At 39.5% G+C, this 15200-nt stretch overlaps 1 protein-coding gene across 4 annotated transcripts in view; it reads left to right on the top strand.

The window, feature by feature from the left end:
- LOC117479995 (myosin-10-like) overlaps window positions 1–15200 on the top strand; it is a 78058-nt gene that overhangs the window by 57540 nt on the left and 5318 nt on the right. For all 4 annotated transcript variants that reach the window (XM_034127129.1, XM_034127128.1, XM_034127132.1 and 1 more), the window contains 13 exons: window positions 330–536; window positions 752–889; window positions 1617–1740; window positions 2106–2277; window positions 4945–5157; window positions 6268–6412; window positions 6640–6846; window positions 7279–7383; window positions 8252–8404; window positions 9286–9534; window positions 10245–10457; window positions 11726–11938; window positions 14732–14893. In XM_034127129.1, coding sequence (XP_033983020.1) covers window positions 330–536; window positions 752–889; window positions 1617–1740; window positions 2106–2277; window positions 4945–5157; window positions 6268–6412; window positions 6640–6846; window positions 7279–7383; window positions 8252–8404; window positions 9286–9534; window positions 10245–10457; window positions 11726–11938; window positions 14732–14893 — 2301 coding nt within the window. The remainder of the gene's footprint in view (window positions 1–329; window positions 537–751; window positions 890–1616; window positions 1741–2105; window positions 2278–4944; window positions 5158–6267; window positions 6413–6639; window positions 6847–7278; window positions 7384–8251; window positions 8405–9285; window positions 9535–10244; window positions 10458–11725; window positions 11939–14731; window positions 14894–15200) is intronic.

Below are 15200 nucleotides of genomic sequence, written 5' to 3'. Positions count from 1 at the left end.
CGCCAAATGTAGATGTTATTTCAAGGATGCATGATGGAGGTTTTTAATTGGTTAGTTGGTGGAGGAGAAGAACATCCTGCAAGAATATTAGCTTCAAATAAGCCAATTCTATTCATATCTAAGCTATAACTTACATATCATATTCTATTTACATGTATATATACTTTTTGCATTGTTGGAGGAGCTCAGGTCAGAAGAATTTCATTGCCATTTCTACACTGTAGCTTTGACAATAGAACCTTTGAGTTTGAATTTGAGGTACCCCAGCCAAAGCAAACTATGTAGATGTTATTCGAGGATGCATGATGGAGGTTTTGATGTCCGTGCAGTTGGTGGAGGAGAAGAACATCCTGGCGGAGCAGCTGCAGGCGGAGACGGAGCTGTTTGCCGAGGCCGAGGAGATGAGATCTCGTCTGGCCTCCAAGAAGCAGGAGCTGGAGGAGATCCTCCACGACCTGGAGTCCCGTCTGGAGGAGGAGGAGGAGAGGAGCCAGAGCACCGTGAACGAGAAGAAGAAGATGCAGTCACACATCCAGGTGAACATCTGGCTGAGGGATACCGAAACACTATGGTTTCACTTCAAAATATGACTTTTTCGAATGATACCTATATGACTGTTAAAACCACTGTATATTTATAAGAATATACACGCTATTTATTTTATCGTTTCATTGCACTAATGTACTTTTAACTACCTATGTTTATATGAAAATATTTATTTTGTTAATTTTTGTCTTTCCTCCCTGTGTAGGACCTGGAGGAGCAGCTGGACGAGGAGGAGGCCGCCCGGCAGAAACTGCAGCTGGAGAAAGTGACGACTGAAGCCAAGATGAAGAAACACGAGGAGGACATTCTGCTGCTGGAGGACCAGAACTCCAAGTTCACTAAGGTGAGGGTCTGCATTCAGGCTGAAGAGAGGGGCAGGAATGAGTCCTAAAACCCGGGAATGAGTCATAATGTTAGCACTTCCTGTTCCCCATCTTGAAGTCAATGGTTTTCTAATTGTGTGTTTGGTTGTTAGCCTAAAATAAGGTCTGTGGTTAACAAAAGCTGAAGAAATGTTTGTGCTACTTCATCAAATACGTCAGTAAATACCCCACTGGTGGATTTAAAAACGGCGGTTGCTAACAAGTGTATAAATGAGACGACTAAACGTCATCACGTCCAACATTAGCCGCCTTTAGCTTAGCGGTGGTGACGTGAAGTCATGTGACCGTGCTGTAGTTCCTTTATAGCCCAACATTAGCCACCTTTAGCTTAGCGGTGGTGACGTGAAGTCATGTGACCGTGCTGTAGTTCCTTTATAGCCCAACATTAGCCACCTTTAGCTTAGCGGTGGTGACGTGAAGTCATGTGACCGTGCTGTAGTTCCTTTATAGCCTAATGTTAGCTTTTTACTTCAGAAATCATAAAGTGGTGTTAATATGTGGAGAGAAACGTGTAAGAATCATAAACGTTTGCTTGTTAAACAGATTACTTTCTGACAAAATCACATGGAACAATCATATTTTCTTTTCGTGGAGAGAACCAGGGAGATGCTGCCTTCAGGGTCCACTACAGAAATACGTCATCACTGCACCGCTCTGTGCTAACCTGCCTTTATCTCCCTCCTTCAGGAAAAGAAGCTGTTGGACGACCGCGTCAACGAGATGACCTCGAAGCTCGCTGAAGAGGAAGAGAAAGCCAAGAACCTGAGCAAGGTCAAGAACAAGCAGGAGATCATGATGGTCGACCTGGAAGGTAAAGAATTCAAGTACAATACATAATAATAATAATGTAATAATAATAATCACCTTTCATACAATAAGTGCAGCTCAAAGTGCTTCACATAGACATCTCACAGAACATTGATATCACACAGAATACAGTTAGTCAGTAAAAGACATACAAACAAACTAAAAATAGCATACAGTCGACATGTAAAAAATACATTCAGATTAAAGGTACAACGATGAAATTGTGCATTAAAAGGAGGATAGTGCAATCACACAATCAGGTGAGAGGTTAAAATGAGAGTGCAGCAGAGAGCAGGAGTTCTGCTTCACACAAATCCTCAATGAAAATACATTTCTCTAACCCATCATATAATCTCTTTTCGACTTCAGAGAGACTGAAGAAGGAGGAGAAGACCCGTCAGGAGCTGGAGAAGGCGAAGAGGAAGCTGGACGGGGAAACCACCGACTTCCAGGACCAGATCTCTGAGCTCCAGACTCAGCTAGACGAGCAGAAAGGTCAGCTGGTGAAGAAGGAGGACGAGCAGCAGCTGATGCAGACCAGGTAGGAGAAAGAGGAGAGGAGCTCAATGGCATAAATTCAAACTGGTCCTCCAACAGGAAGTATGCATCATCCTGATTGACCTGACACTACATACTGATATATACCTGAACATCAGCAGGAGAGGACTCTTTAAAGTAGAGACACTACATACTGATATACACCTGAACATCAGCTGGAGAGGACTCTTTAAAGTAGAGACACTACATACTGATATATACCTGAACATCAGCTGGAGAGGACTCTTTAAAGTAGAGACACTACATACTGATATACACCTGAACATCAGCTGGAGAGGACTCTTTAAAGTAGAGACACTACATACTGATATACACCTGAACATCAGCAGGAGAGGACTCTTTAAAGTAGAGACACTACATACTGATATACACCTGAACATCAGCAGGAGAGAACTCTTTAAAGTAGAGACACTACATACTGATATACACCTGAACATCAGCAGGAGAGGACTCTTTAAAGTAGAGACACTACATACTGATATACACCTGAACATCAGCAGGAGAGGACTCTTTAAAGTAGAGATACTACATACTGATATACACCTGAACATCAGCAGGAGAGGACTCTTTAAAGTAGAGACACTACATACTGATATACACCTGAACATCAGCAGGAGAGGACTCTTTAAAGTAGAGACACTACATACTGATATACACCTGAACATCAGCAGGAGAGGACTCTTTAAAGTAGAGACACTACATACTGATATACACCTGAACATCAGCAGGAGAGGACTCTTTAAAGTAGAGACACTACATACTGATATACACCTGAACATCAGCAGGAGAGGACTCTTTAAAGTAGAGACACGACATGTCTACTGTTCGAAAAAATAGTAGACATGTTTATTTGATTATAACGTTTTTTAAAGAGATGTTGATTTTCTTGCCTCTGTATTTAAACTCTAGAGATGGAGTGTGTAGGGGTTGGATTGGAAAAGGTCTAATGAGTGTGACATAACATTTTTTGTGAGCTAAATCTGGCTTTAAGAGCTCTGAAGTTGAGTCATTGAGCTTGTGCTTCACAAAGTGAGTCAGTCTGGATAACATATCTGTACGCAGCGCTCATCAGAACAAAACACGACACCTGCTGTTTTATATCCAGCCTGCAATCAGACGGACTGATCTTATCATCTTATAAAATAAAACAGAACAGCCTCGGAGCTTTCCTCCGTGTTGACCTGCCGTCTGTATTCACCCTCTGACTCTCACTGCATGGGAATGTGTTTACAAAGTTTGAGCGAATCACTGCTGTGTGTAATCAGTGACTTTAATAATGTACATATGAGACAATGGGCCCTGGGACACAGACATATGGAGAGCCCCGTTGTTTTGAATCTTCTTGTAGTTAAGATTGCATCTCCCTGTCATTTAAAACTATCTCCCAGTTATTTTTGATCCATTGGTATATAGGAAGATAGTTTGGAAAATGGTGTAAAATGACCATACCAAGTTTGATAACGATTTTAAATGTCCTTTTTGGTTTAATGTTTGGTTTAAATTTATATAAAACAAAGAAAAGCATGGATTTAAGAGGCCTAATTAATCTGTTTTTTACATTCTTACTTGATGAATTACTTTCACTTTGTCAACAAACTAGTGATTAGTCAACCTGTTTTCATTTTCATTATCAATTAATCCTCTTGGTTACTTTCTCGGTTATTCCTTTAGTCCATTAAGCGCCAACAAGAGTGAGAAATGTGTCTCAAAGTCCACGTTTGTTGTTGTTGTCCAAATGCCAAAATGTTTGCGTCTATTATATCAAACACAAAACGTAAGAAAATCTCACGTAACATTTGGCGATTAAAAAAATAAGATAGTAGCTCTCAGACTCATGTTGGTTTCTGTTGTTGCTGTTTGTCTTGTTGTGGTCTTAATGTGGTTATGTGTTCATTTTGAGTCCCTCTGTGTTTGGTTTGTACATATTCTTACAGCATGGAGCTCCTTTAATAAGAGAGTCCTTTAAAAAGCAGCTGAAGCATCAACTGCTTTACGTACCTGTGTGTCTGCTGCCACCTGGTGGAGACTTTACACACAGGCAACATCCACTCAGACTAATACATGGGTTTTTTTATAGTATTAATTTATCAATAAACTAAAAAGTAGCAATACAAAGGTATTCAATAGGTATTTTTTGACATATATATGTAAAACTCAACAAGAAGCACCAATAAAATAACTCCAAACTTATTTTTGTGGAAAATTGCACTTAGTTTCCAGTCATTTAAAACTATCTCCCAGTTATTTTCTGTCAAATAATTGATTGGTAAATAGGAAAATGTGTAAAATGACCATACCAAGTTTCTCAAAGTCCAAGATAACGATTTTAAATGTCCTTTTTGGGTAAATATTTGTTTAAAATTATATAAAACAAAGAAAAGCAGGGATTCAAGAGGCCCTAAATCATCTGTTTCTGACATGTTTACTTGATGAATTACATATAAAACTGTATAAAAATGTATTCAATAGGTATTTCTTGACATATATATGTAAAAATGAACAAGCAGCTCTAATAAAACAAACTCAGGCACGTCTTATTTTTGTGGTAAAATGCCCCTTCGTTTCCAGGTTTTATTTTCCCATCATCTCAGTATTTTGTCTCACTTTCCTTCTGAGATTCTCATGCATGTTCTTGGTTGTTCTCCATCAGAGGCGAGGACGAGGTGAGCCAGAAGAACAACGCTCTGAAGAACGTGCGGGAGATGCAGGCCTCGCTGAGCGAGCTGCAGGAGGACCTGGAGTCGGAGAAGATCGCCCGGAACAAAGCGGAGAAACTGAAGCGGGATCTGAGCGAGGAGCTGGAGGCGCTGAAGACGGAGCTGGAGGACACGCTGGACACCACGGCCGCTCAGCAGGAGCTCAGGTAACTCTACTTTACACATTTATATCAGAGCAGAGATGGCACGAGTACACATATCCTTTACTCAAGTAGAAGTACAGATACTCATGTTTAAAAATACTCTAGTAAAAGTAGAAGTACTGACTAAACTTCTTAAGTAAAAGTAAAGAGGGCTTTGAAATGTACTTAAGTAAAAAGTACCCATAACTAGCAGCTGTTTTAAAGAGTACCTGACCTCCCTTTATATTAATAGAACAATAATGTCATTGTTAGCTAATGAATGTTTCCATGCTGAACAACGGCAACATGACAACGTTTTCATTGGTCCCTCTTCTTTAGAGAAGACCAGGAAATGATGGATACACGGATCGTGTTCAAATCAATAGGCACGCAATGACTCTAAATAATAATGATCACGCCACCAAACACACATTCAAACTAAAGGAACCAGCCTGTTTGGGAAATGTGAGAAGTAGAAAGTACAGGTATTTGGGTTCAACATGTAAGAAGTAGAAAGTACAGGTATTTGAGTTCAACATGTAAGAAGTAGAAAGTACAGGTATTGGGTTCAAAATGTAAGAAGTAGAAAGTACAGGTATTTGTGTTCAACATGTAAGAAGTAGAAAGTACAGGTATTTGTGTTCAACATGTGAGAAGTAGAAAGTACAGGTATTTGTGTTCAACATGTAAGAAGTAGAAAGTACAGGTATTTGGGTTCAACATGTAAGAAGTAGAAAGTACAGGTATTTGTGTTCAACATGTAAGAAGTAGAAAGTACAGGTATTTGTGTTCAACATGTAAGAAGTAGAAAGTACAGGTATTTGTGTTCAACATGTAAGAAGTAGAAAGTACAGGTATTTGTGTTCAAAATGTAAGAAGTCAAAGTAAAAAGTCGTCAGAAAAATAAGTAGTGGAGTAAAGTACTGATACCAGAAACATGTACTTAAGTACAGTAACAAAGTATTTGTACTCATCAAAAGTTCCTGCTCTCCTCGTGTCTCTCTGAGTCTCCATTGCTTCAGAAGTTTCCATCACACTACCTTACACATTTATATCAGAGACACTAGGGGGGTCTAGTGGTGTAGAGTACATCTACTGTAGCTCATTACCTATGGGTGTCCCTGCTCTCTGTAGGACGAAGCGCGAGCAGGAAGTGACGGAGCTGAAGAAAAACATTGAGGAGGAAACGAAGAACCACGAGGGTCAGATCCAGGAGATGAGGCAGAGACACGGCACCATCCTGGAGGAGCTGACCGAGCAGCTGGAGCAGGCCAAGAGGGTAACATAAGAGTACAAATAACTTTATTGACACAGCCATAATGATGTACAGTATGCCAAATCTCAATAAAGAATGTCGTCTTCTACTTCTTCAAAGCATTGTAATCTTAAACTGATTCAACCCAAAACATCCCCCTAAACAGAGCAGCTCAGTCTCATGTTGTGGTAAACATTATGTCCGTAATCTACAAATCTATTTATCTATTTGTTGTTTTTGATCGTGATCAGTTCAAGGCCAACCTGGAGAAGACGAAGCAGAGCCAGGAGACGGCCAACAAGGATCTGCTGGGCGAGGTGAAGCTTCTGCAGCAGAACAAGACCGAGTCTGAGCACAAGAGGAAGAAGGTGGAGGCGCAGCTGCAGGAGTTCATGGCCCGGGTCACTGAGGGGGAGAAGGCTAAGGGGGAGCTGGCCGAGAGGACTCACAAACTGCAGGTAAACACATCAATAACTACAGGTAAACACATCAATAATTACAGGTAAACACATCAATAACTACAGGTAAACACATCAATAATTACAGGTAAACACATCAATAACTACAGGTAAACACATCAATAACTGCAGGGGAATCACACACTACAGGTAAACACACACTGCAGGTAAACACATCAATAACTACAGGTAAACACACAAACTGCGGGTAAACACAAACTACTGCAGTGATCAATCCCTCCAATATCATTAATCATCTGCAACATCAGTGAAAATAATTGCCGTCTATTTGGTTATTTTTTCCAAATCGTGCATCCCTAACAGATCATTTGATTACATTTAAAACATACATTCATTCTACTGTTTGTCCATTTTTATTAGAATATATTTCAAAATGCATTTGATTTACGTTGAAAACCTCTGTGTTTCCAGAGTGAGCTGGACAACGTGTCCTCTGTCCTGGAGGATTCAGAGAGGAAGGGGATCAAGATGGCCAAAGACGTGACTGGACTGGAGGGTCAGCTGCAGGACACACAGGTGAGAAACACAATCATTATCAAACACACAGGTGAGAAACTGATTAATTATCAATCACACAGGTGAGAAACACAATCATTATCAAACACACAGGTGAGAAACACAATCATTATCAATCACACAGGTGAGAAACACAATCATTATCAATCACTCAGGTGAGAAACAGAGTCATTATCAATCACACAGGTGAGAAACTGAGTCATTATCAATCACACAGGTGAGAAACACAATCATTATCAATCACACAGGTGAGGAACTGAGTCATTTTCAATCACACAGGTGAGGAACTGAGTCATTTTCAATCACACAGGTGAGGAACTGAGTCATTATCAATCACACAGGTGAGGAACTGAGTCATTATCAATCACACAGGTGAGGAACACAATCATTATCAATCACACAGGTGAGAAACACAATCATTATCAATCACACAGGTGAGAAACAGAGTCATTATATAGATATATATAGAGCGAGAGAGAGAGAGAGAGAGAGAGAGAGCGAGAGAGAGAGAGAGAGAGAGAGAGACACACACACACGCACACACACACACACACACACACACACACACACACACACACACACACACACACAGAGAGACACACAGAGACAGAGAGAGAGAGACCAGACATAAAATACAATACTCAAAATACTTTAAAAAGTGGAAAAACAATTAACAATTTAAAATCAAATACAAACATTTAAAAAAAGTATATCAAATATAAACAAAATAAAATATTCTGGATAATTCAAATAAATAGTTAAAAACATGTGTTTTATAAGAAAGAAACTCAAGCTGCAGCCGTGAGTTCTCCTTTGTGTCCCTGTCCCTGTGAATCTAACTGTAAACATATGACCGTTTGTTGTGCAGGAGCTGCTGCAGGAGGAGACGCGTCAGAAGCTGAACCTCAGCGGGAGGAACCGTCAGCTGGAGGAGGAGAAGAGCGCTCTGCAGGAGCAGCAGGAGGAGGAGGAGGAGGCGCGCAGGAACCTGGAGAAACAGATGCTCAGCGTGCAGGCGCAGGTACTTACTACTTCTTTATTAGAGACAGTCTGGCTGCAGGAGCACGTAAACAAGGCACGATGGAATACATAATAAACACACCGCTGTTTCAGATATATTTTTATAGAATATCTACAAATTACACAAATATAAAATAATAAAATAAAACCTGAGATTTTTTTTTCCTTTTTCTCCTGACTTTTTGATTGTTATTATTATTATGTATTAAGTATTATTAGTATTGTTATTTTTTTATTATATCATATTTTTACTGATTTATTGATTGTTATTTTATTATCAGTATTAATTGTATTTGTTTTTCCGGATTTGTTGACTGTTTATTGTTTATATTTTTTATTGTTTTATTTTGTTTTTACCAGATTTTGTATTGTTTTCTCATTTATTATTATAATTTATAAAAAAAATTATCATTATTTTTATTTTTATTTCTTATTGGTGTTATTCATATAATTAGTATTAGTTTTTTTCATTTATTATTATAATTTATTCATTTTTTTCTCATTTTTATTTTTATTTCATATAATTAGTATTAGTTTTTTTCATTTCTCCTGATTTTTGTATTGTTATTTGATGTACTATAGTTTAAAATGTATTTCAAAATAGCAAAAGCATAGGATACTCATTACATTATATAAGTGTGCAAAGTAGTGGCACTTTTAAAACATTTATTTTAATTCAACAAGGTTAATTTTGAGTATAATATATACAAACTAATGAATTAGGGATATTGCAAGGGAACTTCAGAGAGGGTTAAAAGAAAAAAGAGAAACTCAAAAGGCTTGAACGACTTCCTGTGCCCCTCCTTTTGAGTGTGTTGGGGTCTGATGTAGAAATAAAGAACATTTTGTCATTTTTGATTGTAACCTCTGCTGTTCCTGCAGCTGTCGGAGAGCAAGAAGAAGCTGGAGGAGGACGTGGGGGCCATGGAGGGTCTGGAGGAGACGAAGAAGAGGCTCCTGAAGGACCTGGAGCTGGCCGGCCAGCGTCTGGAGGAGAAGACCCTCGGCTTCGACAAGATGGAGAAGACAAAGACCCGTCTGCAGCAGGAGCTGGACGACCTCACCGTGGACCTGGACCACCAGAGGCAGACCGTCAGCTGCCTGGAGAAGAAGCAGAAGAAGTTCGACCAGGTAGATATAAATATATATATTTAATATACATGGTGAAGGTAGTACTCAGATCGTGTACTTGAGTAAAAGTAGAAGTACTCAGATCTGGTACTTGAGTAAAAGTAGAAGTACTCAGATCTGGTTCTTGAGTAAAAGTAGAAGTACTCAGATCTGGTACTTGAGTAAAAGTAGAAGTACTCAGATCTGGTACTTGAGTAAAAGTAGAAGTACTCAGATCTTGTACTTGAGTAAAAGTAGAAGTACTCTGATCTTGTACTTGAGTAAAAGTAGAAGTACTCAGATCGTGTGAAGCCTGGAGAAGAAGCAGAAGAAGTTTGACCAGGACAGAACGCACTTCAAGTAGATAACATATAAATAATATATATATTATGTCTTGCCCTATTTTAATTGTTTTTAATTTGTTTTAAACGGTACGATATTACTTTATTTTCAGATCAATTCTGACATTTTTCTTGCAACACAGCAGCTCCATTTGCAACATTTAACAAAGACAAATATTAAGACAACAATATTTGTCTTTGTTTGATGTTGAAAAAAGAGCTGCTGTGTTTCAACTTTACTAATGTATGTCCTCTATATGTTTATGTTGTTGCCTGTTGTACTTAAGCTCTTCATTGCCATATCTACACTGTAGCTGCTGTACATATGACATTAGAGCTAAATCTTTGAATAGTTCTCACAAAAGGCTGTCTCTGCCTCCTCCTCTGCAGCTTCTGGCCGAGGAGAAGAGCGTGTCGTGTCGTTTCGCAGAGGAGCGAGACCGAGCGGAGGCTGAGGCCCGGGAGAAGGAGACCAAAGCTCTGGCTCTGACCCGAGCGCTGGACGAGGCTCTGGAGGCCAAGGAGGAGCTGGAGAGGAGCAACAAGCAGCTGCGCGCTGACATGGAGGACCTGATGAGCTCCAAGGACGACGTGGGCAAGAACGTGAGTGTGTGGGAGGGTTAAAATATTAAAATATCAATGGTATGCTGCGACAATTCAGTGGATATTTCTTTATTGGTCGTTAGTTCAAAAAGAGACAGCAACACACACAGCTGTAAATGCAGCAGTTAGACACAATGCTATTTTTCTATATAGTTTTTGAAAGAAAAGCGACATAGAGGCTCACAATACAGGCCATACATTTAACAATTTGTATTTTTTTAAGTGTCGGGCAGTGATGGGAATGTTCCGATTTCTTCCCTAGTACTTTGCATTGTTGTCAATAAAGACTCTGGTGGTTCAGAGTAGTGGTAGTGAGCTTTGAGCAAGTTGTTAAACAGTAAGTGATGTGAGAGATGATCATAGTATATCATAGTATGTACTGAATTTGAGCCGCTAAAATTAAGTTTTGAATCTGAGGCACTGTTATTTTGAAAAAACCTATAGCCTATCCCCTGAAACAAAACATCTGCTCAACATTAGACCTTTTTGTTACAGTAATGCATACGGTTTCAGATGAAATTAGATGCAAACAGCATTACTTTACCACGCTGTTAACAGTCTTAATTCCCCCCGCCCTATAGTCTTTGCGTCACGGTGAGGCATTCATTTTTTTTAATCAATCATAACTCCAGGTTCTTGTATTTTGGTCTCACCTGTATCCTCCTCTGATACAAAACATGAGGCTCAACACTAGTTTTGTTATGGTAAAAAACATGCATACTGCTTTAGACACATGGAGTTGTGAGTTCATTAGTCACTTGTGTCACACTTCTACGATGTAAATGAATTAGTCTCACCCCTCTTGTGGTCAGTTATCATTCTCGGTGACAGCTATACAAAACTGGAACTCTCTACCCACTAAGACATACATACATATACCACCTTTACAGCTCACTTAAAAACATGGTTCACTGAGAACCTACACACACTCGTCTGTGTTGGATGTGGCGTGTGTGATACATGTTGTGATCATGGACCCCTCGTTTGTGTGATTGTGACGTGCTGTATGTGACATGTATGTAGTAACGTGTGTTGTTTATTGTTCTCTTTGATCCTTTCGCCTCTATCTACTTGTCTTTCATCCTTTCTTTATAACTAATGCTGTTAATGTATTGTGATTTTAAAAAGGTGTCTATTATCATCTGGACAACAGCTGGAAATGAGCATGTTGGCTAAAGCTGCCCCATTTGTGACAGCTGATGAATGGGGACTGTCCACGACACTATAAACAAACTAACTAAACTCATCTCCTCCTCTTGGTGATGAAGGTGCACGAGCTGGAGAAGTCCAAGCGGACTCTGGACCAGCAGCTGGAGGAGATGAAGACGCAGCTGGAGGAGCTGGAGGACGAGCTGCAGGGGACCGAGGACGCCAAGCTGCGTCTGGAGGTCAACATGCAGGCCATGAAGGCTCAGTACGAGAGAGACCTGTCCGGGAAGGACGAGCAGAACGAAGAGAAGAAGAGAGCGCTCGTCAAACAGGTGATGAGAAACACTCAGAGAAACACTCAGAGAAACACTCAGAGAAACACTTAGAGAAACACTCAGAGAAACACTCAGAGAAACACTTAGAGAAACACTCAGAGAAACACTTAGAGAAACACTCAGAGAAACACTCAGAGAAACACTTAGAGAAACACTCAGAGAAACACTTAGAGAAACACTCAGAGAAACACTTAAAGAAACACTCAGAGAAACACTCGGAGAAACACTCGGAGAAACACTCGGAGAAACACTCGGAGAAACACTCAAAGAAACACTCAGAGAAACACTCAGAGAAACACTCAGAGAAACACTCAGAGAAACACTCAGAGAAACACTCTGAGAAACACTTAAAGAAACACTCAGAGAAACACTCAGAGAAACACGAAACACTCAGAGAAAAACTCAGAGAAAACACTCAGAGAAACACTTAGAGAAACACTCAGAGAAACACTCAGAGAAACACTCAGAGAAACACTCAGAGAAACACGAAACACTCAGAGAAAAACTCAGAGAAAACACTCAGAGAAACACTTAGAGAAACACTTAAAGAAACACTCAGAGAAACACTTAGAGAAACACTCAGAGAAACACTCAGAGAAACACTCAGAGAAACACTCAGAGAAACACGAAACACTCAGAGAAAAACTCAGAGAAAACACTCAGAGAAACACTTAGAGAAACACTCGGATAAACACTCGGAGAAACACTCGGAGAAACACTCGGAGAAGCACTCGGAAAAACACTCGGAGAAACACTCGGAGAAACACTCGGAGAAACACTCGGAGAAGCACTCGGAAAAACACTCGGAGAAACACTCGGAGAAACACTCGGAGAAACACTTAGAGAAACACTCGGATAAACACTCGGAGAAACACTCGGAGAAACACTCTGAGAAACACTCGGAGAAACACTCAGAGAAACACTTAAAGAAACACTTAAAGAAACACTCAGAGAAACACTCAGAGAAACACTTAAAGAAACACTCAGAGAAACACTCAGAGAAACACGAAACACTCAGAGAAAAACTCAGAGAAAACACTCAGAGAAACACTTAGAGAAACACTCAGAGAAACACTTAAAGAAACACTCAGAGAAACACTCAGAGAAACACTTAGAGAAACACTCAGAGAAACACTTAAAGAAACACTCAGAGAAACACTTAGAGAAACACTCAGAGAAACACTCAGAGAAACACTCAGAGAAAGACTTAGAGAAACACTTAGAGAAACACTCAGAGAAACACTTAAAGAAACACTCAGAGAAACACTCAGAGAAACACTTAAAGAAACACTCAGAGAAACACTCAGAGAAACACTTAAAGAAACACTCAGAGAAACACTCAGAGAAACACTTAAAGAAACACTCAGAGAAACACTTAAAGAAACACTCAGAGAAACACTCAGAGAAACACTTAAGGAAACACTCAGAGAAACACTCAGAGAAACACTTAAATAAACTATCATGCCTTGATTAAACACCCTAAAACTCACCTCTGTTCAACAAAATCACATATTTAGGAGGGTTGTTGTTTCACTTAGTCCCTGAAACTCGCTGTGCTTCTAGATCAGGGGTGTCAAACTCAAATTCATGGCAGGCCACATCAGCATTATGGTTGTAACTTTAAGACTATATAAAAATATACATATATAAATATATAATATATATTAAATAATGTATTATATTACATCATTGCCTCTGCATTGGATTATTATCGGATAGGGTAATAACTTCATAATTAACTACGTCTGAAAGCAGAAGTCCAAGGCAAATAATTGCAAGTCTCTTCAGTGTCACAAAATGAGATGCATTGTGGGACATGTAGTTTATGGTCCTTGAGTTTGACTCATGAATATGAATATTTTTCGGGGACATTTAGATGTTTCTTCTTCTCTGATAACCATTGTTTTGTTGCATTGTTATACAAATGATAAGGAGAGCCCCTGCCTGGACATTTGGAGGAATTCATGTTTCAGGTTCTGCCTTGTTTTTTTTAAAGAGGTCAATTGTAAACAGCAGTTTTAAGGAGGAAATGTACCAATGTCAGTCATGGTATTGTCCAATTGTTTTGCTCATAATATGTCTTGTAGCATATACTAAAAATACCATATAGGCATGTCAACACGGTTAAAAACTTGATTTACTTTTTCTAATTAGCATTTTTAAGCATGGATATTGTTACAGTGCATACACAACCATTATATAACATTTAATTTAGCCGCCACTTTTATCCAAAGCGACGTACAATAAGTGCATTCAACCATGAGTAGACAAACTGAAAAGCAAGAATTTCCTCTCTATAATCCCAACGTTACGTTTACACAGAGCACAATAAAGGGAGGCTGTGGCGCAGTGGGTTAGTGCGTTAGTGTTGGGATCAGGGGAGCACAGGTTCAAACCCCACTGCAGTCAGCATGTCGTTGTGTCTGAATATAATCCTCAGCAGGATCCAAGCTGTTTCCTTTAGGTCCAGAACGCACACAACGCAATCAAATACAGATACAACTACTTGGGTCATTAAGATAAGATAAGATACTTTATTGATCACAAATTGGGAAACGTTGCGTTGCCACAGCGTAATAAAACAACAAAACAAAACAAGGCATTGCACATAAGTAGAAATAAACAAATCTAGAATTTAAACATCTCAAAATAGAATTAAAACAGCATTAAAAAGTAGAAAAGATACAGTAGACCGTGAAGATAAAACAATCTATAAACTCAAACACTATTGAAGCGCTTTAGACACGATATGAAGCAGTTTAGTAAAAGTTTAATCTGACCCCTCCTCAGGTGCGGGAGATGGAGACGGAGCTGGAGGACGAGAGGAAGCAGAGAGCTCTGGCTGTGGCGGCTAAGAAGAAGCTGGAGATGGATCTGAAGGACATCGAGGGTCACATCGAGGGAGCAAACAAAGCCAGAGACGAAGCCATCAAGCAGCTGCGCAAGTTACAGGTAACATTCACCTCTCGACCCATGCAGACACACACTTTCCACGCTGCTATGGACAGTCTCATTGCACTACATTTCTGTGACTGTTATTTTGTATATAAGGATTGTTGTGTTTTTATTGATGTCTTAATGTGTGCATATGTACACATGTGTCTGTTGATTGTGTATATATACATATTTGTATATATATTTGTTTTTGTATTCCTCTGGATTGTGGGAAACAATAAATAAAGTTGACTTTTGATATTGATGTTTTAAACGGCTCCCAATGGAAGAACTATTTCCTTCTCTTGCCCTATTGTATCTGTTG

This window comes from Trematomus bernacchii, unplaced genomic scaffold (assembly GCF_902827165.1).
Source record: "Trematomus bernacchii unplaced genomic scaffold, fTreBer1.1, whole genome shotgun sequence".
Taxonomy (NCBI): domain Eukaryota; kingdom Metazoa; phylum Chordata; class Actinopteri; order Perciformes; family Nototheniidae; genus Trematomus; species Trematomus bernacchii.
The sequence above is the reverse complement of the archived record's forward strand: the minus strand, read 5'-3'. Positions and strand labels throughout refer to the sequence as shown.